Source organism: Dipodomys merriami, unplaced genomic scaffold, assembly GCF_024711535.1.
Source record: "Dipodomys merriami isolate MVZ:Mamm:240054 unplaced genomic scaffold, mDipMer1.0.p SCAF_40, whole genome shotgun sequence".
Lineage (NCBI taxonomy): Eukaryota > Metazoa > Chordata > Mammalia > Rodentia > Heteromyidae > Dipodomys > Dipodomys merriami.
Genome location: NW_027205604.1, coordinates 7,537,286 through 7,564,501, shown reverse-complemented (window position 1 = coordinate 7,564,501; position 27,216 = coordinate 7,537,286). Strand labels below are relative to the sequence as shown.

General features: G+C 40.1%; 1 protein-coding gene across 7 annotated transcripts in view; it reads right to left on the bottom strand.

Annotated features, from left to right (window-relative positions):
* Tnik (TRAF2 and NCK interacting kinase) overlaps positions 1-27,216 on the bottom strand; it is a 407,835-nt gene that overhangs the window by 58,525 nt on the left and 322,094 nt on the right. For all 7 annotated transcript variants that reach the window (XM_069991889.1, XM_069991891.1, XM_069991890.1 and 4 more), the window contains 4 exons: positions 19,708-19,872; positions 13,698-13,937; positions 11,284-11,390; positions 1,205-1,368 (listed from right to left, as the gene is read on the bottom strand). In XM_069991889.1, the coding sequence (XP_069847990.1) occupies positions 1,205-1,368; positions 11,284-11,390; positions 13,698-13,937; positions 19,708-19,872 (676 nt within the window). The remainder of the gene's footprint in view (positions 1-1,204; positions 1,369-11,283; positions 11,391-13,697; positions 13,938-19,707; positions 19,873-27,216) is intronic.

Genomic DNA, 27,216 nt, shown 5'->3' with positions numbered 1-27,216 from the left:
CTCTAGTATCTGTCACAGGATACATTAGGGGGGTAGCCATGGGCCAGTCTAGGTCCCAAGTTGCAGATGTAAACATCACGTTAGAAGTCAGGATTTATAAAAAATGGAAATATGGAAATTTTACTTATTTGAAATTTAAAAGCTATATTAGAGATAAATTATGGTTGTTTCTACTGAAGAAGCTAAGAAAGAATGGTTAGCTTTCATCAGAGACAGTATTTGTACAATTATTAATACTTATCATATTACACTTCAAAATGTTCTAGTCTTAATCACTTGGAAGCAAAATTTTCTTCCAAAGACAGTGACTCAAAGTGAATTTTGATCAGCTAGAAACAAAGTATTATGTATAATCACCTATACAATTAATACTGTTTTTGTGGGGTTTCTCAGTAAAAACTAAACAATGATGAATGATTTGAATTAAATACTTCAAAAGGCTAATTTTTACCTATCTACCAGAATAGTCAAATACATTTTTTTTGGTCATGGGCTTGAACTCTGGGTCTGCGCCCTATCCCTCAGCTCTTCAGCTCAAGGCTAGTGCTCTACCACTTGAGCCACAGTGCCACTTCTGGTTTTCTAGTGGTTTATTGGAGATAAGAGTCTCACGGACTTTTCCTGCCTGGGCTGGCTTTGAACTGTGATCCCTAAATCTCAGCCACCTGAGTAGCTAGGATTACAGGTGTGAGCCACTGGCGCCAGGCATAAAATGCATTTTTAAAAAAAATTTTTTATTGTAAAGATACTATACTGAGGGTTATAGTTACATGAGCAAGGTAATGAGAATACTTCCTATTGAGCATTGTTACCCCCTCCATAAAGTCACTTTATTTCTTCTTTCAAGTATATTCATTCTACATTAGTGTTTATGGAATTTTATTTTGAGAAATACCTGGAATTATGAATAGAAGACTAAAAAGCATGGTTGATGCAATGAAAACAGAAATTCTAAGAAGAAATCAAATGAGAATGGAAATTGAAATAAATGGTAAGTAACCATATCACTGACGTCCCTGGAAAATATTAGTACCTAAGATTTGAGACTTTTCCATACTCTTGATGTCTCACATACAATTAGGGATGGTAGATTTGTACTATTGGGAAACTAAGGCTGAAGCAGCTGAAGGTACGGAGGCCATACCAGGACATCTGCCCCAGCTCTCCTCCCAGGAAATAGTCCAGGGAAAAGTAAAAGAATTACCTCGAACTCTGGTTCTTTCACTGGATCCTGCCTGTGACCCAGGCTGAGAGCCTCCCTGGGAGCTGGGCTGGGAGCTGGGTGTGCTGGAGCTGGAGGAACTGCCACTGCTGGTCCTCTGCAAGGGGCTCTCTAAGATGGGCTCCGTCCTCCGGAGATCAGGGTTGCTGCATGAATGGCAGAACACTCTGATTACAAGCTTCATACCATTTTGCAAACTTTATATCTAATGAGGGGTCAGTCCAAATTCCATAAGGAACCCAAACAACTCAATAGCAAGAAAACAAATAAACAGATTTTAAAAGGGAGCAAAAGACCTGTATAAACATTTCTCAGAAAAAAAAACAGCCTATTGGCTTAAGGAAATTAAATGATGTTAGAATGGCTATTATAAAAAAGACTAAAGATAGTAAGTGCTGTCAAGGTTGTGGAGAAAAGAAACCCTTGAATACTGCAGGTAGAAACGTACATTGACCAAGTTAACATGTGATTCAGCAGCTCCATAGCTGAGTATACACCCAGGTGAAATGAAATCAGTATGTCAAAGAGATACATGCATTCAATATAGCATTATCCATAATAGCCAACAAATAGAATCAACTGTGTACACTGAAGCATGAATGGTATAGAAAATATTGTATGTACAAGTACATAAAATTGTATGTGTATTTAAATATATAAAATATATAAAATACACACTTATGTATCAATCACATAAGATAAATACTATGTGGTCTCATTGTATACGGACAAGTCTAACTCAGAAAAGCAGAGAATGGAATGGTGGTTAGCAGAGGCTAAAACACAAGATTGTGGATGCTAGTCACAGGGAAGAACTACCTTTAGACAGGATGAATGAATTCTGGATTTATTGTCACCATGGTAACCACAGTTAATAATACAGTGTACTTGAAGTAGATCTCACAAAAATAACTAGTAGAAGTGATAGATATATGAATTTGATTATAGTAATCCTTCACAATTTATGTATCTATCTAAATGTCACATTATATACTGTAATTTGTCAGTTGAACCTCAATAAAGCTTGGGAAAACAGCTTGCCATTGGTATACTAGCATCATCCAGTCTCACTCCTAATGCAAAAGGGTAAAGAGAATACTGAGGTCATTCATGCACTGAAAGAGTTAAAGGAAGATGGCAGCATTACTTTCCCTGTGGGCTCCAGGCCAGGTACTGAATGTGCAGGGGATGAACTCCCAACCCAGTTCCTGTGTCAGCACATTAAAAGCACAAGACTCAAGATTGTGAATCTTGCCAGGTGCCAGTGGCTCAGGCCTGTAAGCCTAGCTACTCAGGAGGCTGAGTCTGAGGATCATGGTTCAAAGCCAGCCTGCGTAGGAAAGTCTATGAAACTCTTATCTCTAATATACCACCAGAAAACCAGAAGTGGTGCTTTAGCTTGAGTGGTAGAGCACTTGCATTTACATGAAGAACTGAGGGACAGTGCCCAGGGACAAGTCCTATGATCAGAAAAAAAAAATTGTGAATCTTAAAAAGAGGCTTGCTTTTACTGTATTCCTGTGTTCATCAAATAGAACTTGAAATGCATTAAAAGGCAAAAGGAGGAAAGGAAATGCATGAACCTGGAAATGTTCTACCATGTTTTACTACTTGGTAATTTATTTTCTAGTTTGCTTCTTGCTTTTTTTCCCTTTAACTGTATTGTATTTTCGTATGCTTCTGCAAACAGTAAAAGCTGCACAATAACCCATCTTATTAATCAGTTTCCCCATTACTAAAGAGTGTTGAGTTCATTGCTGTGAGATAGCTAACTATCTTTTTCATGCCAATATTCAATCACATCTCTGCTTCTTGGAAGTGGAATCCTTGGGTAAAAGGGCACACAGGCTTGGATATGTTTGTATGTATATATGTGTATGAGTATATGAAGGTATTACCAATTTTGACCGTAGTCTATGAATTCTTACCAGATTTTATGATAAGAATTCTGATGAATTGTACTTGGTTGTTGTTGGGCTTTTAGGTGTTGGTATTGGTGTATTGATTTTTGTTAAGATTTTTGTTGTTGTTGTTGGTCGTGGGGGTTGAACTCTGGGCCTGAGCACTGTCCCTCAGCTCTTCAGCCTAAGGCTAGTGCTCTACTACTTGAGCCACAGTGCCACTTCCTGTTTTTTGGTAGTTTATTGGAGATAAGAGTCTCATGAACTTTCCTGTCCTTGTTGGCTTTGAACTGTGATCCTCAGACCTCAGCCTCGTGAGTAGCTAGGATTCCTGGCATGAGCCAGAGGCATCTGGCTGAGACAAGATTGTTGATAAGTTGCCAAAGCTGTCCTTAAACTCATGAGCTTTTGCTTCATGCTTCAGCTTTGTGCTGGGATTATAGGTATATACCACCATACCAGTCCTAGAATGATGTTTTATTCTCATTTATTAGCCATTTATAATTCCTATCTATGAGTAACATAATCAAGTATTTTGCTTACATAGCTAGTAGAGTTTTGTGCATTTGTAATATTCATATTGAAAGTATTTTCATATAGAAAGATATTCTTGGACTACTAGCAAAATTATTTTTAAAAGATTAAGTGCTAACTTTAGAACTAATTTTAAGGGTTTTTTGGCAAGTTAGGAGCCTTTTTTTTAGATTTTACTGTATTATTCTTCCTCATATAATTACTGTCATCAAAAAGCTGTATTTATTCTCTTATTCAGAGTTTCATATTGGATACTAGGTCAGGTATTTGAGTAATGTCAAGACACAGCTTAGCTAGGTTCACACAGCCTGTTGCATTAAGCTCGGCCTACATGAAGCAAAAAGGAGGCAGGAATCAGGGATACCTGGACCACCATTAACAATCAGGGAAGCTGTTCAAGAAGAGACAGCTAGTGATGGTGGTAGGAGGCTGTTTACACAATGCTGAGCAGGGACAATTCAGTGAGAATGAAATCGCAGAGCTCACATTTTCACTGCCATGCAATTGCTGAGGGACAACACTGTGACCTAGCATCAGGTCCCTCCTGTTTCCAACACCTTCAGTTTCCCAAACAGAATTTCACATTTTTGTTGAATCACCAAAATGCTACGATTCTAATACCATGAGACATCATATTCAGATGTAATTTCATGCTTTAACTTTGCTCTGGCTCGTTCAAGAGTACTGCACTATGTTGAATATTAGATGTTTCATATGTAAAAATTTAAAAAATAGAGTTCCTGTTCTTGAAACACTTATAGCTTAGTCTATTAAAAACCATAACCCACAGAGCTATAACCACCCAATATTTGATAAGGGAGCCAAAAATACAGGATGGAAGAAAGACAGCTTCTTTAACAAATGGTACTGACAGAATTAGCAGAATATGTAGAAAACTGAACCTAGATCCTTACATATCACCCTGCACCAGAATCGATTCCAAATGGATCAAATAACTCAACGTAAGACTAGATACCATGGAGGTTTCCCTTATTTGTAATATCTAGTATATGTATGAGTCAAGCGGAAAAGGTCAGATAATGTGATGTCAGGAAAATGAACCCTTAGATGTGTATTTTAATGTTTTTTTCTTTCATGCATGTGTTTCTAACACATTTATAAGATTATCTCTTTGTTGCTTTGTATGTCCCTCCCCCACAGTATAACCCCTGCTTTCACTATATTTGATGTCAGTATAACTAGTGGAGGAGATGGGGAAAAACCAGTTCTATAAGGATACAGGTGGACCTGTTGCAACAATGAGAAGCACAAGTTGTCATGTCCAAAACGAGCTTTACAACGTCGGTGCGGTGGGGGGTGGGGGGGGAAGGAATAGGATTGGGATGGGGGGGAGGGGGGAGGCTGGGAAGGGATGTGAAGGGTAAACAAAGGAGGAGGCTGCAATGCTTGGTAAGAAATGTACACATTATCCTGCCCATGTAATTGTAACTCCTCTGTACAGTATGTTCACAAATAAAATTAAATTAAAAAAAAAAAGACTAGATACCATGGAAATATTACAGGAAGAGATAGGGGCAACACTAGGGCTGCTAGGCATGAGTTTAAACTTCCTAAGTAAAGATCCAGAATTAGAGCAAATCAAAGAAAGACTGGATAAATGGGATTGCATCAAACTGAAGTTTCTGCATGGCAAAGGACATAGCTAGCAAAATAAATAGAAAGCCCATAGAATGGGAGAAGATCTTTACTAGCAATGCATCAGACAAGGGCCTAATATTTAAAATATACCTAGAGCTCAAAAAATTAACCCCCCCCAAACAAATCCTCAAAGAAACAACAACCCAATTATTAAATGGGCTAAAGACCTAGAGATTTCTCCGAAGAAGTTGTTAGAATGGCAATAAACACATGAAGAGATAGATGTTCAACATCTCTGGCCATAAAAGAAATGCAAATCACAATAACATTAAGCATCCATCTCACCCCAGTTAGAATGCCCATTATCAAGAAAACTAACAATAACAGATGCTGGCAGGGATGTGGCCAAAAGGGAACGCTACAACATTGTTGGTGGGAATATAAACTTGCTCAACCACTCTGGAAAGTAGTATGGAGGTTCCTCAAAAGACTAAACATAGGGGCTGGGAAGGTGGCTCAGTGGTAGAGTGCTTGCCTTGCATGAATGAGGCCCTGGGTTCAATTCCTCAGCACCACATAAGCAAAAAGAAAAAAGCCGGAAGTGGCGCTGTGGCTCAAGTGGTACAGTGCTAGCCTTGAGCTGAAGAGCTGAGGGACAGCGCCCAGGCCCAGAGTTCAGACCCCATGACTGGACCCCCCCTCCCCCAAAAAAAAGACTAAACATAGAGCATCCCTATGACCCACCAGTTCTACTCCTGGGTATTTATCCAATTGACCACAAACCAGGCTACACTAAAGCTACCAGCACAATTATGTTCATTGCAGCATTGTTTACCATAACCAAGATAAGGAGTCAACCCAGATACCTCAGAGTGGATGAATGGATCAAGAAAATGTGGTTTATATATATAGTGGAATTCTGCTTCCATCAGAAAGAGTGATACTGTCCCATTCATAAGGAAATGGAAAGACTTGTAAAAAATTATATTGAAGTAAGCCAGATCCAAAGAAACAGCTTGTATGGGTTCCCTCATTTGTAGTTATTAGAATGTGTCTATAAATTTTCAAGGAAACAATAGATGGCAAGTGAAAAAAAATTACACCTAGACATGATTAATTAAACAGGATTCTAAATATTCACCCAGTGAGACCAAACGAGGATGTTCTTAGGAGAAGATCACAAAGGTTCAACAGCTATGTGTATATGATCATATATATGATAATATAAATGATGTTTGTTGAAATGATCTCCAAGAAATGGAAACAAGAGGTTTTTTTATTTTACTTTTTGTGTTTTCCCTTTTTGTCTCTGCTTTTATTTCTGTACTTTTTGTCTTGAATGTAAGTTTATCTGTTCGGGGGAGGGTGAGGGAAAGCACAGAAATGGTGGAACAAAGGCAGAACTATTTCAGCAGTGATACTCATTAGATATTATATTGTTGAACTATACAACTTGTAGGAGGGGGTCGGGAAAGACAAAACTGAGAGAAAACGAGGGAAGAGGTAACACTGTTCAAAAGAAATACATTCATTACCTGACATATGTAACTGTAACCCCTCTGAACATCACCTTTACAAATAAAAAACACACCAGGCTATAAAAATAGTCACCCGTGTAAGCAGAAACTAAGCCAAATAATCATACTTTGTGGGACTGTATCTTCCATAAATATGTTGAACAGAAGAGACTGGGTAAAGTCAATAGAAAACATTAAGTACAAATAAATAGTCATTATTTGTTTTTGTGGTAAGGGGCTTGCTAAGTCAGCCAAACAAACAGTAAAACTAAACACTGAATGTCTATTTGTAAACTACATAGTATTAGAGAACCAATGTTGATATTTTAATGGCATGGTTGTAACTATATTTGTATTATTTGTATCTAATCACTGAAATAGATTTGAATCCTAAATGGAGCTATCCTTCAATTTAAAAATGCCTAAAATTATAAATCTAGTTCTTAAATAACTTAAATTAGAAATTGTTACTTTTCATAAAAAACTATATTCTTAAAGCATTTGTCCTATTATTCTCTTATAAAACAATAAGGGGATTAATATGCATAATTAATTTTTTGTTCTAAAAATTCATTGGCAATCAGCTGTGAGAGAAAATCTGAAAGCAATGAGCTCCGAGGTTCAACCATAGTACTGGGCCAAAAAAAACCCCAAACAAACAAAAACACTAATCATGGCAATGAGATCTACACAGTGGAGACAACCAGTGAACCTGGTGAAACTCTGCATGTTGTACGTGAAAGTGGAAATGTTGCACATGAAAGTGGAAATGTTGCTGGAGTTTAGGGAACAGTCCTCATAGACTGAGGGGTCAAGGGCAGCACTGAGAAGAAGAGAGGACTTGACTCAGTTTTGGCAGGAAGGCTGGAGCAATGTATATGCAATTGGAGCCAAGTCTGTGTTAGGACATGTTGGCAGAAAAGGTTTTATAGCATCAGTCTTTAAGCCTGGCAGAGACTATGTATCTTCCATGCAGGCTTATGTTTGTCTGACCAGAAGCAAGACAGGCAGATCAGTTAGGAGGCGACTGCCATGTTAGGTGATGAAGTGCTGGGCTGTCTCAGCATAAAAAAGGGCATTAGCAGGTACAGAATTAGCTGGGATGAGAATGCATCCTTTACTGTGCTTAGAGCCTCCTCTTCTGTGTGAAGCTAATTAGATCCCATGGGCATTAGGTCCCTGACCTGGGTCTCATTAGCACATATCCTCTCCACTGGAGCTAACCAGCATGGGTGCTGATCTTAATAGGTTGCTATTTTTACTGTTGGAGAATAAAAACACTTAATTTCTATGTAACCACACAGAAAAATACAGAAAACTTTACAATGACTTTTTACCTTATTATTACAATGGCTTTTACCTTATTATTATTTAGTAAAACATGAGTGATTTGAGAGTGTCACATCATTTTCATGCTTTTCTTCCTTATTTATGTGTGGCCTTGCCTTGGGAAGGGGGTGAAGGATCTGAGAAAAGTGCTTTTAGAAGAGGTTCAATTTCAGAATTCCATTAAGTCACAGTTGCCTTGTTCACCTATTAACTGACCCTGCTCAGATCTCAACATGAAAAAAATCTGAGAAACATCCAAATATATTTCTTGAAATGTTAAGCTTTAATTCAGACATTTGCCATCCTGCCTATAAAACAAACAGTAAAGTAAAAATGTGGCAATTATTCCATCTACTTGAAGTATATGAGGATTACAAAAGTGATTTTGTGACAGCCCAAGTATTTGGGCCAAGTCAGATTAACTGGCTGACCACCAAAATTCACTTTACTTTGTTCTTTGATGACATAGCTAGCTAAAGAGAACAAACAAGTCATATGAAGACAGGTTTGGGATCGGACAGAAAACTTAAAAAAAAATTAAGCATTTAAGTCTTTGGGTTTTGACTGGGTGTTTCTGACTTAATTGAAGTCTGTTCAAATTCTGAATATACATGTTTGAGCAAATTTTAATTTGCTTTAAAAGAACAAATGGATCACAGTTAAATACTGAAGTACCTGGGGTTCTTTAAAGCAATATTGTTTTAAATGGTCAAATCAGATTTTGAGTTAAACTCACACTGAGCAGGCTGACAGGATATGGCATTTGGGAATCCAGGAGCAGGTGAGAATGGCCCACTGCTCCTATGACGTGTGTGTGCTCAGCTGTGCCCACACAGGGTACTCATGGTGCTGTGTTGTCCCCAAGGCTTTAGCAGTGAGGAAGGGAACTGTCCAAGCATGTGATGGCAATACTTCCAGCTTGAGTGGGTAAGAGCGTTTGAGAAGTAGGTTTGCAGCTCTACAGCCTTTTAAAAGGTATGAGTTATCACAGGATAAGGATCAGTATCCTTAAGATTAGGAAGGACTGTTGTTAAAAGAATCACATACCACATGTTGAAAAAGGTATGGAAATGAGTGCCCTCATCTCCCAGTAAATCAAGAATCCCTTCTCTGGGAAAAATGAGTAGTAATATTAGCCATACCCACACCAGACAAATGAGTGCTGAGTGGTGCTGTAACAGCATAGACTTAAGGTTACCAGAGGTCCAATCCTAGCTTTACTACTTATTCATTTTGTTGCCTCATGCTTGGCTCCTCCAGCCCAGAGACTGGTTACGGGACTAGCAGGAACCAATGTAACATCAACAAAGGTGCAAAGGCTTTACTAATCACTATGCATTGGCTCTCTCTCTCTCTCTTGAAATGCTGTACTGATATGGTCAAAGAAAGACCGAGGTCCACTCATCTGCTCAGTAAATGGATTCGTGAAGCTTTTTAAAAACTACAATCAGAACTAGAGTTTTTAGAAAATTCATTTGGGGAGCCCTGGGGATTGTATCCAAGGCCATGCACTTGGTTAGCAGAAGCTCTGCCACTGAGTTACATTCCTAGCCCTGACTCACATCTGAAATACTGGTCACATGGATGCTGGAGTATTCTGTAGAACTGTCCCACAGGCAGAAATAGGGAGTCTCCCCTCACCCCACTGCGAGTCTTTGATTTTCACTGTAGGTAAGTAATTACTACCTCTTAGCTTAGTTCTAAATTAGAAGAGTGTTAGGCATCTCTTACCTAGTCTACATTCTTTGGACCAAATACAATACTTGAGTGGTATAAGCTACTAACCATCAAATACCAATTATCTTAAACCCCAATGTCATTAAAATAGCACTTCACATGTAATAAAAAGCTGCTTTTTCTTTTTACAGTGGTCAATAGTTCTTTCTTTTTGGTTGACAGAAGGAAAACTAAAGGGGAAACAATCCCTGATCTAAGCAACTGATCTAATAATGAACAGAGCCCTGAGGGCAGGGATCAAAAGAGCAAGAGGCACTGGTAATTGGGAACGTATTGCTATTTGAAGAAAGGGTTGATAAATCCAGCTGCAATCCAGCACTAGCATTCCTCTGGCTCCCTGGACACACTGCTTTCAGGTCATCCACAGTGCTGCAAGACTAGCTTGGTGGGAGCCTGACAAGTTCCCAGGACAAAAACGGCTCTTTGAGAGTCTCTTGAAACTGGTAATTTCACTCAGAATGGGTTAGCATCTTTGCCCTAAAGGGATTCACATTTTCAGTATTAGTTTCATCTTATTTATGGATTGATTCCTTGCTAAGACATGTGAAGAGGAAAATTAAAGTTTTAAGATCAAAAGCATTCCATATTGCAAGATATGTACAAACAACCAAAGCTATTGCTGTGTTGGTAGGCTGTTTCAGTGTCTCTGTATCTCTTCGTTATGAACACAAGTCAAGGAGAAGGAAACAGTCTTCCCAAGCTCAACCTTTTTATAGCCTCAGCATAGAGTACTTCCTATTTCAGTAGATCCTAAAAATGGACATATTCATCATGAAAAATCTGAGAGAAACTCGATGAATGATAGCAGCAAACATCTGTTACCACATAAAATCTCAGATACTCTTTACTTTCCAGCTTTTCACAAGACCTCTGAATCAACCAGAGGGAGGGAGTAAGTACAACTTCCTCCTGACTTTGGCAATCAGTATTGGTGATGGAAAGTTCTGGAAGAACACAGAAACTATGGATGTGTAGTTCAGAGTCAATCATGCCACAGAGGTGTTGTCTCATTGGAGATGACCCTATCTGGTTAGAATGCACTGCAGTTGGTCATTATTCCCTTGACAATTGTCTTGCAGTGTTTCAATGGTTCCTAGAATTATCTCAACCTCATAAGACTTCATAAGATAGTCTCTAATATTGTTTGGGGAATTGCAACCAGATCTATATTTGTAAATTTGCTCTCAGATTTAAAACCTGTGTGTCTAAAACGTGACTGGCTTTTGCATTGCTTGGTTCACTTATTCATTCCTTAATTCATGACCTCTCCCCTCATTGTACATTGTACATTGTACATTGAGGGTTCTTAATCTGTTGATGTAAAAGAAAGAAATGTATTTTGCCCCTTCAAAGCTGATAGCAAGACAGCTCATGCTTCCAAAGTGAAAAGAGAACACAGACATATTTTAGAGGAGGCCACCTTCCTCCATCTGCCTCTCCTTACCTTGCTCTGATGGGCTGAGATCCCAGTCTGGGTCCCAGAGCACTACCATTCCCAGGAGAATTCTTTCTGGCTAATGCTGGGGATATAGAAGTTGTTCTTTGAGGCACCTGGAAGAAAACCAGAATTCAGAAATGCTTTCCATCAAATAGCTTCTGAACTGTCTGAAGAACCTATTCCATTCCATAGATTTTCCAGAAGTTAAAGAAATCATCTTCATTCCTCAAAGGAATTTTGAACTCTATAAAACAGAACCAAATGAATTTACTGGGAGAAGGCAGTGAGGGCCATTCAGCAACCACTATGGAAGGTTGTTTTAGTCTCAAAAATATAGACAGATCAAGCCAAAAAGTTTCATTTATGAAGTAATATCTCTTGGTTGGGCAAGGGTGGTGGACTTCAGAAACCTCTTTGGGTTCTATTACCTTACTGGAAGCTGCATCAGATAAGAGCCATTTTTAGCTCACAATACAGAATATAAAGTTTGCTGAGAAATTAGGATATCAGCCTAGAACAAGTGACACAATTATTACATTGGTGAGCTCAGAGAATCTACTATTAATACAGATATTTGCAATCCCTGATCAATTTGCTTTTGCTGATCAAGTTGTTTTTGCTAATCAAAACCCCATATGGTTTTAACTAAACATTGTGTTTTGGAAGACCAATTAGCAAATGTACTTATAAAACAGTACTGAAAATACTGGAATGGTTTTCAAAAAGCCTATGTGACTACCAGTAACACTTTTAAGGTATGTAGGCAAGTATATTATTAGCTTATCTGGGAAATGCCCCAGGCAGAATTCAACTATGTCTTAAGTATGCCTTCTTTTATGAAATACTTCTTTACGAAATCAAGCCGGCAGGTGTACCAGAGTCATTCTTTATTTAATGCAATCACATGAGTCCTAGTATAGAAAATAATTTTTTATGTAAAATGTCATCCTCATCTTGGAAGATCAAATTTTTATTATGATTTATTTAAACATAAAAATTTATCTGAATGGGGCTGGGAAGTTGGATCAGTGGTAGAGTGCTTTCCTTGTGTGCATGAGGCCTAGGTTTGATTCCTCAGCACCACATAAGCAGAAAAAGCCAGAAGTGGCACTGTGGCTAAAGTGGTAGAGTGCTAGCCTTGAGCTGAAGAGCTGAGGGACAGCACCCAGGCCCTGAGTTCATGCCCCACAACTGACAAAAAGAAAAAATTAGAGGAGTGGACAAATTATGTTACCATGTGTTCAAATTCCATGGTTCTACTGATATTTTCTATTTTCTCTTCATAAACATGAATGTTTGTAGAGAAGAAAGAGCCCAGTGAAAGACTAAAAGACTAAAAGCTGAATCTTTAAGGTGACCTAAAACAATGCCCACTTCGAGTTTCTCAGGCTCCTTATTTTTTACATTGAGCTTTGCTACTAAGTAACCTTTGTTGATGACATTTCTGCTTCCACAAAAGGACACCAATAATAAACTTTATGAGCTATATTTGTCATTCAATTTTTTTTTCCTGGAAATCTTTTGTTGTTGTTGGTTGTGGAGCCTGAACTCGATCTGGGCACTGTTCCTCAGCTCTTCAGCTCAAGGTTAGCACTCTACCACTTGAGCCACAGCACCACTTCTGGCTTTTTCTCCTTATCTGGTGCTGAGGACTCGAACCCAGGGCCTCATGCATGGAAGCAAGCACTGAACCACCTTCCCAGTCCTTTCCTGGAAATCTTGAAACCTTCTATTTGTCATAGCTCCCTGTGCCAAGACCAGAAGAAAAGGGATTCAGGAATCTCATGCATACATGTCCAGTACTTTGAAGACACATAGGTTGTTAGAAATGTTCTAGAGTTACCACCTGATGACTAAGAACAATAAAGAATTATACAGGAAAAATAAAGATTCAGATTGAGTACAGTGGGAGGCTGTCATTTTACCCTAAATTGTAACCATGAAAAAGTAAGTACTGGTAGAAGTGAATTTAATATTTAGTGTAAAAGGAACTTTTCCTAAGTAGAGGAAACTGGAATCTAAGGGCACAACCATCTTCTGAACCTCTGAAACCTCTGTGCTATTAAAAGTAAAGATAAATGAAAAAAAAACCCAGAATAAATGAATTTTCTACTTTTTATTTGGAAGTTTTTAGTGTGTCTATATAGAATTATTCATCAATGAAAATGTTCATTATTCCATTTTTAAAAATATGGATAGGAAAATACTTCGAAACACATGTGGCTGAGAGTTCTAATTCTAAGTCTAGTTCCTCTGAGAAAGCAAAGGTCAGATATGACAAATGACCATCCATGCTTTAGGTTGGGAAGAAGGGGAGTGCATGTGAAAGGAAGGTGCCTTGGTGCCTGAGGAGAAGGGGTGGTTGTTAACAGCTAACTGTGGTGCTGATGATAACAACATGCCAGTTATATTAACACTACCTTTGGTGGAATGTCTTCTTCCTGTCGTAACCAAGAACTTCGGTCAAACTTCTCAATGCGAGTGGGGAGAGGAGGGTTTTCAGAGGTGGGATCGGAGTTCTGGCGCGGCATCTCTACACGGTGAGAGGTCACGTTCAGAGCCTCCTGAAACCCAGACAGGCCCTTTGTGGGCTGCTCATGCACTGACTGGGAGGCGGTCAAGGCAGGTCCCTGCGATTTCACAGATACCAGCTGGGGGATCTAGGCACAAGCCAACATTAGAGTGCATGATGAGGAACAAAAGAAGGGAGAAGAGTTCTATACCATAGAGTCCACCACAGCTGTCTATAGCATGCATTAAAAAAATACAACTACTAAAAAAATCAAATATAATTGCATTCGAAAATATTAACCTAGTGGAATAAAGATCCAATGTATTTTTGGGAATACCATTTTTGTGTGGTAACTATATAGAGTCTCAATAAGTTTAACAGCTTTCTATAAAGCCTTCTATTTAGATCAACGCATGGGGCTGAACCAGGGTTTGTGGTAAGAAATTTACTGGCTTAGTTGGAACTGCTAAGAAGTCAGTAGAATCACATGATAACTACCTTTACTGACCGTTTGTTGATGGCACTACAAGATAAGTGCTTATAAGATGTAATATAACTGAAGTAGGCCCTGAGAGGAAACTTGAGCTGGTACAGCTTCTTTCAGGCTTTGCCTTTGTTTTAGGGATTTTAGAAAAAAAACTTTAAACAAGGTTAACTAGACCTTGGCTCCAACCAGCCCAGTTCCTGGATGGAAAGAATGCCTCTAGGTCCCCCTTCCCCAACAACCTAATCCACCTTGATTGTTCTGTTAAGGACTGACCCGATAAAACAGATAGGTTGTAATCTGGCTCAAACTGGCAACATCACATGCTTATGGTAAACTCCACTAAACTCCTCCTTTGGGCATGCTTTTTCCATAAACTCCACCTTTTGTGTGCTTACTGTAAGCTCCACCTTACCCGCTGAATTTGTGAGTCATTTAAACCAAAAGTGATAGGCTGGTTTAAACAGCCATTATGTGACAAACTGTAACCTCATTGGCCACCTGCTTGTGGTCTGGTATGACTGTGCAATCTTTTGTGTGTGTGACAACCTCATTGGTCACCTGAGTGACCAGGCTTGACCTCGTGAATTTTGCCTTTAAAACCCTAGCTTGTGGGCCATTAGGGGTCGCAGTATCAGCTCCCGAGCCTGTGCTGCAGCCTTGACTGGTCAGTAGAGGAACCTTCTCAATAAAGTTGCTTCTTTGTTAACAACCTTATTGCGGTGGGCTCTGTCACTCGAGTAGGGGTCTTCCTATTACATTTAATGGGGGCTCATCCAGGATAGAGCTCTTAGCTGCTCCAACCTGAGGGGGATTGAAGTCCCCAGCTGGGAGGACAGTGTGAGGACACTCGGCTGTTGGAGAGAAGTTCCGAAAAAAGCCTCGAGGTAAGCGCGGTCAACCTAGGTAAAGAAGGCACCAGAGAGAGGCCAAAAGTAGGGTGAGGCTGGACACAGCAGCCGAGGAGGTCCAGGGATGCCTGGGACCCCTCAATTCCACCGGTCCTAGCAGTCCTAGTTAGTTGGACGGGGGCTGGCTTGTAGAGAAAATAGGTTGAGAGGAAAAGTAACTTAGTTTTGGTGTATAATTGTGTCTGTCTGTGTCTCATTATGCTTTTGCTTGCCATGTTTGTAACTGGATTTACTTTACAGGAAAAATATGGGGCAAAGTGAGTCCACAAGTCCACTCCCGAAACACCCCTAGACCTTGTCCTACTTCATTTAAATCTGCTTTTGTAACTTGCTTCTTTGTCAATTATGAAACTGCCACTGGCCACCTGCAAGTGGCCCCAGCAAGATCTTAGCCTCAGGCCTTGGACCAGGGGGTCTGGGCATGGGGAGAACCTGCCAGTCTGAGGGGACGGCCGCTAGTGACTTCTTTCCCTTGCCCCAAGATGACTGGGAATTCTTCTCCACCTTGGAAGGCCCCTGGGTCAACGTTTGCAGGAATCTAAAAGAAAAGTCCTCCGGAGGTGAGTAGAGGGGATTCAAGTCCCCTGGTAAGTGAATAGTGGTGTCGCCCCATTCACTGAGACCTGATTTTGTCTTTGTGGCCACTTGTCTGTCTTGTTTACTTTGATGTGTTTTCTGAGGTAGGGAAGTTCTGCGTGAGACTGGCAGGCTCACTCAGCAGACTTTGGATTCAGCTTGCTGAGTGGGAGCAGCACAGAGTTCTGGTAGGGAAGAGTTGGGGGCCCATTAGTCCCCAACTTAGCCTTCGGTTCTTGTCTTGCCCTATTTTAGAATTGGTACCAGTTTTAAATGTGGATCCTTGGTTTTTGTGTTTGTGTTTTTGTTATTTATTTGAACATCTCTGGGGGAATAAAAGTTCCAGCCTCCAGCTGGGCTCCGTCACAGCCATGCTATGTCCCCCTCCCTGTGAGGCGAGGAAGGTTGCCGGACTAGTTTGGTCCCCTTCAAGCCTCAGGCTGAATTTTCTACCTATGGAGGCTGCCTGAGGGGAGGGTGTAGATTGCTGTGAGCCTGGTTCAGAGACATTCAGCTGGTTCTGTTTAGTTTCAGGTGACCCCCCAACTCCCTCCAACTAAAGGTATTCAAAAGATCAATTGGTGAAATTCCTTGCTAAACAAGCAAGCCCTGGGAAAATGAAGCTCAACAATGGTACTTTGTTAAAAAAAAGAAAATCTTGTCTTAAATATTTGTTATCTAAAGATTTTAGAAAATGTAAGCACAACTGATTTTAAGTGTGTTTTGTGTGCGTGTGAACATGTTCAAGATGAGAACTGTCAGCATGCTGTAAAAACTGGGTGAGTTTTACGTTTAAAATTCAAAATGTTATGAGGTTTGGACATTACCAAAAACTTTAAAGAATCTTCACATTGTTTTAAAAGGCTTTTTAAGGATTCTTTAACTTGAAAATTAGAAAATCTGGTATTTTAAAATCTAATATTTTAAAATGCATAAGGCTGTTTACACTGTAATCAAGTTACCTGGCCTAACAAATGCATTGGCAGTTTGGGATTTAGTTCCCTTGGCTAAAATTTGGGGATAAATATTAGAAATTTAAATGTAAAGGTTACTTTAACACTGTCAAAGATGTTACCTGTTCTTTCTGTCTAAAACTATTTCATTCAAGAACCAAGAGACAAGAAAGGGGAAAAACTTAGAAGCCAACAGAAGACCTATCTTTAGGGGTGAGGGGTGAGCAGGCAGAAGTACAGTTCAGCTGGTCACGCATGGTGGGACAGACCCTGGGGGGAGTCCACGCATGGTGAAAGAGGGCAAGCTGGCACAAACGCAGTTCATCTAACCCTAAAGAGTCAGATTGGGTGCGTGCCCATTCCATAGGAGGAGCCAAGTGGCCCATCTTTGTTCTGTCCCTTTTCCCTGCAGATAGACACTGGAAACATGATGGTAAAAGTTAGTGATGTGGTGTTCTGATTAGCATTGCTAAAACTGCCCCTTGGATGTGTTAAAATTAAAATTAAGAAGGCCTTCAAAAGAGGGTTATTCGTTTAATGTGACTTGCTTTCAATGATGTTCTACAATTGGAATATGTTTTTTAAAAGTCATAAAGGTGTTAAGTCTAGCTTCTTGGTACAGTGATGGTGATTGTAATTCTTTTTTTTTTTTTCCAGGGCTGAGGACCGAACCCAGGGCCTTGCGCGTGCCGGGCGGGCACCCTTCCACTGGGCTAAACCCCCAGCCCCTGTAATTCTTGTATTAAGGAAAAATTGTCATTTGAGTTTAAAAGTTTTATATGTGTATCTGTTTTAAAACAAGCAGCCAAGAGTCAATGAGTGACACTAGGCCTCAAGATTTCAAGGAATCTTTTCAAAACACAAATGAAAACTAAAGTATAAAATATTAAAAGAGATTAATAAGAGGCTTAAAAATTAGGAATGGATTTGGATATAAAGTTTTAAAAGTAAAATTGTTCTTAACATTTGCCTCAAAGTAAACAAAGGAAAAATTAGGATTACCAAAATAATTGCTAGTCCAGTTTGCTCTTATAGGTTTATAGGTTTTTTTTTTTTTTTTAACAGTCTCCAGCAAGCCCAGAGCAAAGCACAGAGGATTCTTACAAGTTGGTCAGATGTAACTTTGGCTCTTAATAAGTTCCAGGTAAGAGCATGCTTAAAAGCTACTTCTATGTTGGCCACCTTATTGCTTTTAATTGGAGTAAAGTGGCCTTTTTATAAGACTCATTGATCTGCAAACTGGTTCAAAGCCAGCCCGGGCAGTAAAAGGTCCCTATGATACTGTCACCTCTCATCAGCCAGCAGAGTGCTGAAAGAGCAAGCAGAGTTGCTATGGGACTCAAAGTGATAGAGTGCTCACCTTGAGCTGGGGAACTGAGGGACAGCACTCAGGCCCTGAGTTCAAGTCCAGCGATCAGCTCAAGGAAATGCCAATGAGGCATTTATCCCAGTGTGGAGAAGACACTCCTGGGACGAAAGCAATGGTCGAGCATCCACAGGCAGTAAGTCACTGCTTGGATGGCAGAAAATAATGTCAGATCCTAGAGTCATTTGTGCGTGGCCCTTCAAAAATTGGTGAGAGCTAGGAAGTCATGGGAAGATAGTTTGTAAGCATGCCTAATGTCCATGACTATCCACCTTGTAAGGGACAGGAACTTGCCAGTCCTCTGTGATAGTAGTAAAAAGAAAAAGTTATAAAATGTGGGGGATAATTTAAATCTCAACCCCTATATGTGCTAAAAGCCCTAATTGGCAGCAACTGAGCTGACATCAGCTACATGAAATTCATCTGTTCAAAAAAAAAGGGGGGGGGTTTATAAACCAGAGAGTGTGTTTCTGTTGAATCTGTCTGAAGGCCTGCACAGGTAACTTAGGCATTGTTAGGGTCACTAGAGATCATATTCCTAAGCCATCCAGAAAGATGCTTTTGCAAACCAGAGTGCTAAACAAGCTACACTGCTGTAGCTGGAGAAAAGGTCTGTGCATTTGTCAAGAGTTAAAATATTGTTCTTAATGACATCTAACCCTGGTAACCTCTTTGTAAAATAGGCTAAGGTTATAGGTTCCTGATTAGGCAGGATCAACGCCCCTGAAGTCAACTTGAAGAAGTTGATGGACCTTTGCCCATCAACCCCCTTTTAAGATTAAGGGTCCAGAGTCAGTTTTGGAGAAATGAGGCAAAATAGATAAAATAATTTTTTTTTCTTTTAGAAAAAGGCATAAAGAATAGTGTTAACAGGTGTGCAAGTGTGGAGACTGTATCTGTCGGAGATGGTTACAAGACTAAGCCTTCTGTGTCTGTTTACAAAAATATCTGGTTAGTAAAAAAATTGTTATTTTGGTTAATTGTCCTGGGCTATTGTCTAAACAGTCTTAAAAAACCAACGGGGCCACAGTCTGCCAAGCCTATGTATTACTTGTATCCTTAACCAGTCTGTGAAGGAATTTGAGTCATTTAAAGCAAAAGTGATAGGCTGGTTTAAACAGCCATTATGTGACAAACTGTAACCTCATTGGCCACCTGCTTGTGGTCTGGTATGACTATGCAATCTTTAGTGTGTGTGACAATCTCATTGGTCACCTGTGTGATCAGGCTTGACCTCGTGAATTTTGCCTTTAAAAACCCTAGATTGTGGGCCACTAGGGGTCGCAGTATCAGCTCCCAAGCCTTCTCAATAAAGTTGCTTCTTTGTTAACAACTTTGTTGTGGTGGGCTCTGTCACTCGGATGACTAGGTGGGCTTGCCTGCCTGAGTTAGGGGTCTTCCTACTACAATAACAAACTCCTTCCCTTAAAATCTCTGCCGTTGACTTTAGAGAGCATGGTTGCTCTGTAAAATAACACAGTCGCTTTAAACCTCTTACTTGTTCAATTCTGTATTAAGGGCTGTGTGGATTTGATGGTTTCTGTGTCTGAATCTATGTTAATTTCCTAGGCATTCAGTATACTGTATTATTTATTCTAATGCCAAGTAAAACAAAGATAAGAGTGTACCTGGGGGTCCATAGGCCTGAGCATGGGTGGTGTCCGAGCAGGCTGGACTCCACTAATGCTAAAGGATTCCGACCTTGGGGGCAAGTTGGGGTCAGATATCCTGTTGGCAACCTTGTGTGGCATAGCAGGAGAGCTCTGCCGGTTCAGCCTTGACCGCTCTTCTACCTGGAAACCAAAGAAAAAGCGAAAAGAACTTCATTGGCTAGAAGTCAGTTCTTTGCAGGAGGATTTTCTGTAGTCACCTCTAAGGCTTTGTTTGTATCCTTTCTTGTTAGTCCAAAGAGCCCAAACTTTTCATTTCTGCCCTGCAACCGGCATTTGTAGTGCATGCCTATAATCCGAGCTACTCTGGAGACAGATACAAGAGGATTGTGGTTCAAAGCTAGCCTGGGCAAAGATGTGGAGACCTCATCTCAAAAACAAGCTGAGCATGGTAGTGTGTAAAACTGTAATCCCAGTTACATGGGAGGTGGAGGTAGGGGGATGGTTGTCTGGGGGCCAGACATGGGAAGGTTAGTGTGAGACTTTGTCTAAAAAAACAAACCAAAAAAAGTAAAAGGGCTGGGGGCATGAATCAAGTGGTAAAGTACTTGCCTAGCAAGAGTGATATCATGTGTTCAATCCTTAATACTGAGAGGAAAAAAAAAGAATTTACAAAAATGCACCCACCCCACTATCAGATCAAACACAACAGTTAAAGAAATGCAGAACCCTTCAGCCAGGTATCCATGGATTACCCATTATCTTGTGCTATTTCACCAGATAGGAATCCAGCTGGTTGGCATTTATCTTGCATTGATTGCAGTAATATCTTGCTAACTGGTTACAAAGGCTTGGGGTCAGCCAGGGAATGGTTTGCACCCCAGATAATCAGAGGGAACTGCAGCATGGGGAAAAGAACAACTTGTACTTGTATGACTCATGGGCCAGGGACAGGAAGAGTCAGGGGCAGGTTGATGGGAGGGAGGTTGGGAGGGGTACTGTTCTTCCCAGGCTTGCTAGCAGATAGGCTTGTGGGCGTTGGCAGCTGCCTGCTTGATGAGCTTGGCCTGTCTCTCACATACTTCCTGTATCATTTTCTGTTTGTCTCTTCCGGGCTCTTTCTTTTCTATTGTCTTTCTGCTCCCTAAAATACATTGCTCCTCTTCCCCCTTTCCATTCTCAGCCAGGACTCTACTGCCTTGTGCTGCCTTTCCCCACATGTGTTGTGCTTTCCTCCTCCCCTCTCCTCTCATGAGCTTTGTAGGGTCTATCTTAGCCCAAAGCAGGTAACAGATCCCAAACCCTATATGGGGGAGGCTTACAGTACACATGGGTAATCTTTGTAAAACAGGTGAAAATGACTGTTAGTAGAGAAGACAGTCGTTGAAGACAATTTTAAGGAGACATTTAGATCCACAAGTTGTACACTTTTAAGACATAATACAATATCTACTACAACTCCCACGAGGCCTGTGATTTTTTCTTATAGACCATTTTTTTCTTTTGCCAGTACTAGAGACTGAACTCAAGATCATATGCTCTCTCATGGTCACTTGATTGGCTGGTGCTTTACCATGTGAGCCATGCCTCCAGCCTAGCTTTTTGCTGGCTATTTTGGAAATGATGGACTTGTCTAGGTTAGCCTTAAACCATGATACTCCAGCTTCTAAGCAACTAGAAATACAGGTGTGAGCCACTGGTGCCCAACTCAGCCCTGTCTTGTCATATGTCTTCCCACTTGTCTGGGGCTTCCCAAACCTGCCAGGGCAATGCCACCACCTCCCTAGCCTGAAACCACGTGGTGTGACCTCTTAATTATCTCTGCTTACTCAGTGTTTAGATTTATCTCAGTATTTTTACAAACAGCTACACGTTTTCATTCATTTTGTTTCCTGGCCTGAAATACAAGTTCAAAAACACTATATTCTTCTCTATCCTTCTTACTCAGAATGTCTTTTAAAAAGCCTGTCATATTAATCTCCAATATAAACCACAGGATCGGAACCAGTCTTTCTGCTTTTCCGGAGAGGTTACTCCAGCATCTCTCCCCCAGGTGACTGTGCATGCAGTGTGCAGACAACAGGCATCCAGTTGACTTCAGTTTTAAAATTCCACATCGTGCAGGTTCACCACTTACTATGAAAAGCCAGGACTAGAAACCAGGCTATGTATACTGGATGGCTGCATGAGCACCAAGTATTATGGCAGCAAGAATTATTCAGCTGCTGCACTGAGCAAAAGAACGGGCACCTTTAAGAAAGACCAGATGGTAGGGGAGAAACAAAGGAGGAAGCAACAATGCTTGATAGAAAATGTACTCATTACCTTGCTCATGTAACTAACTCCTGTACAGTATTTTTACAATAAAAAAGTATTAAAGAACAGAGAGATGCAAAGATTAGCACCAGACTGAGACTGCTTTGCAAATATCAGATCCCTTGAAAAGAAGGTGATGGTTCTGGACCACTGGAATTGATCACAAATTCTCCATTTTCTTACTTGGCAGTGATACTATATTAGATAAATGACCTGTCTAAGGTACTCCTCATTCTCTGAACTCCTATTTTCTAAGCATTTATGTTTGAACTCAGGAACCCAAGAGATGAGAGAGCAGATAAACACCTGGCTCTCCACATTGTGCCAGCTCCTTGTTTCCCCAAATTCAGAAACCAAGTGTATGTAGGGAGTAAGAATACCATTGGTCTGTTTCTTCCTGCAATGTCCTAAAATACATGGTGTAAACAAACAATTGTTAAACTCGGTAAATTGCATCAAGATGGGTCCAAGATGCTGAAATTTCCTGGATTAAAGTTTGTCCAAACCAATTTAAAATTTATGAGAAGGCTGTAATAACAAGGCATCTGGTTACACAGACTGTCTCAAGACAATCTTGATCTAATAACTGTAGGAAGGAATACTGCCCAATTAATCACACCAAGGAATCCCCTTAAATCCTGAAGTGAAGATATCGCATCAGATACCAGAAGTGCTGCTTCACAGAGAAAAAGCTGGATGGTATATTGGTAATATTTTGACACTAGGCAAAAGCCCATAACCTGATTTGTGACAAACTATTGAACAGAAGGAAAATTGATACACAAGACAAAAAAAAGTTTTCCTCATTCGCAGAGTAAAGATAGAGGTGATTAAAAACTGTTGACACAAGTGAGATATGTTTTACTCCACCTGAGGATACTTAAAAGAAAAAGTGTATTAGCAAAGTTTTAACCTCCCAATCTTAAGAAGATGCAGATATCCCAAATGGGCATTCTAGAAACATCATATACAGTGTTACATCCAAATATATGTTACTAAGACTTTCTAGTTGAAGGGATTACCAGTGAGTGCAAAGGACAATATTAGTAGAGACTGATAAGTTTCGATATAGAGCAGTTTTTCTTATTTAAAAAATCATTTGGCGGGCTAGGGATGTGGCTTAGCAGTAGAGTGCTTGCTTAGCATGCATGAGGCCCTGGGTTTGATTACTCAGTGCTACATAAACATAGGTGCACTGTGGCTCAAGTGGTAGAGTGCTAGTCTTGAGCAAAAGCAGCTTGGGGACAGAGCCCAGGCCATGAGTTCAAGCCCCACAACTGGCACAAAAAAAAAGTGAGGCAGTTAGTTTTCTCACAAGCCATGGATTTAAACTCCACATGACTCCCTCCCCCAATCATTTTCATGCATAAACTAAGTTTTTAAAAATTTGAATCATGTCTGCAAAGTTATATACAGGGAGAAAGAAAATAACTCAGAAATAAAATCTGCTCCAGGCAGGAGTATGTATGGTCCACTGGGTACTGCAGGAGTGCTAAAGCCAAAGAGATACAGAAAAGCTCTCCAAGTGCAGAAAATCTAAAAGTGAATCTGGGATTACGGGAATCACCTAACATTCAAAATAAACAAAAGTGCATTTCAACAAGTATAGAGAAACAATCAGTAATTGTTGCCAGATTGTTTTGCACATTTGAAAACAAGTCTTAGGTTATGTCCTGCACTTCACAATAATGAATATCTTTTGAGAATTTCAAAATAAAATTACAGAAGTATGTTAAAAAATGTTACTAGTAAAAGTATATTTACCATGTCACATCTTGGTGCATTCTAATGATATTTTTATATGATGTTAGTTCATGGGTCCATGCCAGCCTTAAGAGGCTGAATTAAATTAATAACAGAATAAAACATGATTGTGTGGGATCCTTTTACTCTCCTAACTGAACAAAATAGTTTGGTTTGGGTTTTGTAGCAATGCTGGACAAAGAGAAGTGAATCAATAACTTTTAAGTGCTCATGGTGTGCACAAAGAGCTGAGTCACATGGTTCTTTGGTAGAGGGTAATGGTTGTGAGCAAGACTGGGGGTGGGTCTCCTTGTCTCTGGAGCTTCTTTGAGCACAGGAGAGCTCACATTTCCATGGAATGCTTGAAATGCAATCCTGTCTGAAGATAGATACCTAGACTACTTTTCCAAGAGTCACTTCCAGTCAGCATTCCAGAAAAAAAGCTTATATCCCATCTGAATGCAGCAGTAACTGAAAAGTAATAAAGCAAATCCTTAACGGGCTGAGATGGAAATAAAGTAGTGCTTATTTTCACTTAGAAGAGGTGAGTGAGGAAAGAGAAATCAAAATAAACAACAGGCTACAATAGTCCTGGAAATCAAATTCAGACATACTGGTTATGTTTAATTTGCAGTTGCACAGTGCCTACTATTAATTGCCATATGTGCATTCATTATTGCTGTAAAGCAGGAAGCTACAACCTAGGAAGGAGAGGAGACTTGTCCTGCCTCTGCCATCAGGCATTGGAGGAATCTGACCTCCAACATATTCCTCAACATTTCCTTCCAGGTTCCCTTTATGTTAAATCTTAAGAAACATAAGCAGAAACAATAATTTGAAAGCCTCATGTATGTATAAAAAGAAAAAGAAAAAGAAAAAACTGTCAGAATAGAGCATAGAAAATCATAATGCAGAAAAATCAGTGCAGAAGGAGGCTTTATATCCAGATATTGCAAAGTCCCATTGGGGTGATGGGAAGTAAAGAGATGTTGATAAGATTGTTTGCCAAGTAAAACCACAGCCAGCCAGGCACAGATGGCTCACACCTGTAATCCTAGCTACTCAGAAGGCTGAGATCTGAGGATCATGGTTCAAAGCCAGCCTGGGCAGGAAAGTCTGTGAGACTCTTATCTCCATAAACCATTCAGAAAACTGGAAGCAGCGCTGTGGTTTAGGTGCTAGAGTGCTCCCCTTGAGATGAAAATTTTCAGCTCAGGGTCAGTGTACAGGCCCAGAATTCAAGCCCCACGACTGACAAAAGATAAAACAATAAAACTACAGCCAGATGACTGGTATGCACTGAAAAGAGAGGGGGAGAAGAGAGTACTTGATGAAGTGTTAAAAAAATTAAAATACAGTCTCATGCAACACATGTGAACAGAGCATTTTGTCACTGTTATGTGCGGGTGCATTTTTAAAAAAAAAAAAGATGTGGGGGAGCAAGTGTAGAATCTAGTACGCAGTTACTGCCAGGCCCAGACAATCACATGACATTTTAAGGTAAAGGACAAAAAGTTCCCTATTATCCAACATCCAACAAGTTTTAAAAAAATGCTCTAAATGTTCAACAGAACATTGTTGATGCTTTCACAGAATAAATACTACTCCATCCAATCAGAAGTGGTAGAGAATTTGAATGGGATAAGCCTGCCTCTCCATCCTTCCCAGTGAGAGACATTAAGATTACTTTCTGGCTGAATTTGAAAATTAAAGCCAATGAAACTTTTAAACCAGACAGAATGCTCAAAGAAGGGCAAGGAGGATCTCAACAAGAGTTGCAAATGATCAGATGTTTTCATTTGCTTTAACTACATTATTATTGACTACTGTAATGAGGAATGTAGCGCACACAGCTGGTTTATAAAATGAAGATGCAAACAAACAGAGAGGATGAAGTACTGCTGATAAAAATTGATTTGGAGAAGAAGAGAAAATGTGGGTGGAAAAGTAATCAAAGAAAGAGCAAAGATCTTGGCAGGAGATAGAAAGCTGTTGGAAAACGAATGTGCGAACAGGAGAGACTGCAGTAGTAGAAGATGGCTGGTGGCATCTTCCTCGGCACATGGACCACAACATCCAGGCCCTGCATCATAGGAGACATCCAGGTGGCCACCCTGCCCACTCCTCCCTGGTAAGGATGCTTCTATACTGTCAGAGGATACGTTTGGAAAAGAACTTGGAACCTTTTATCTTTCTTCTAGGAAGAGTTAAATCGTTAAAAATAATATAGTTTAGCCATAGATAAACTATAATTTCTGTTTATATGTACAGTTTTGTAATGTGTATAGTTGTTTGGCTACTCTGAGCTCTCCTTTCCTAGTGTTTTTAGAGAAATCTGTAGGTAATGCTTTAGTAGAAAATTCTGTACATTACTAATAAGAAACATTAAAAGATCAAGAAGAGAAGGATCCTCATATTCATTTTTATGCCTGATTTAAGTGGGTGTAAAACCATGAGAGAGAATTAATTGTCCTTATTTGTACAACAGTTGTTCCAGTTCCCAAATTAGCAGTCACTCTTTTTTTTTTTTTTTTACCACTTATACTTGGGAAACTGTTTCAAGGATAGACCAAGGGTCAGTAGGAAGCTAGATTATGTTAGCCGCTCCTAGAAGAGTACTAAACATGAAATCCCTCTAGAAATTTTCCCCTATATTATAGTTAGGAAATTGAAACCCAAAGGAAGAGCACCAGCTGCTGAGAAGCCAGGGACCCTGATGTCACACACTGCAGGTGGCTCACACTTATGGTGGGACCCTCACATCAGGAGTGCTTGATGATATAGCCACATGGTCTACATGTCCCATTTCTGGCTTTCCTTTATAATGAGAAGCCTGGCCAGGAAGTGCAGGGGGTTTAAGAGGTCTAGAAATCTGCTTTGATGACATCAGCATAGACTTGTGCCCAAGAATGCCAGTGCTTGGAAATTGGAGACTAGTTCTGAATAGAGAGGGTAGGCCAGAAAATCGAATGACATAGACAAAAAGTAACCAGAGAATGCTGAACTCAGAGTGGGTAAGTCCAAACCAGACCAGGCTGGGTAGAGAACAAAGCAAAATTGCTCCATGGTTTCCCCCTTTGCATATGAGTTTGCTGCCTGGGGAAAGAAGGAGCTCAGGGATGCTTTGTCAGTTTGAGTGGCTGGGAAGACAGGAGTTAGCCACTGTACATGGTCCATAGAGTTTTAAGATTTTTAAACTCATTAAGAGCCAGTTTCCTATAAACTCTTTGTGGTTGAGCAAATTTAAGGTAATTACTTTGGAAATATTTGTGAAATACAGGGAACCTTAGGTCCTAAAAAGGCATGCTACATGCACAAGCCTAAGGCCTGTGTGCCCTGGCACCACACGAAACAAGGTGACAGCATCCAGGGGTGGGTCAAGGTGATTCTGCTCAGGCTCATCTGAGTCCTGACACATTCTTTAAAGAAAAGACAGGAAAAGTCCTCACGCCACAAAGTCTACAGGAT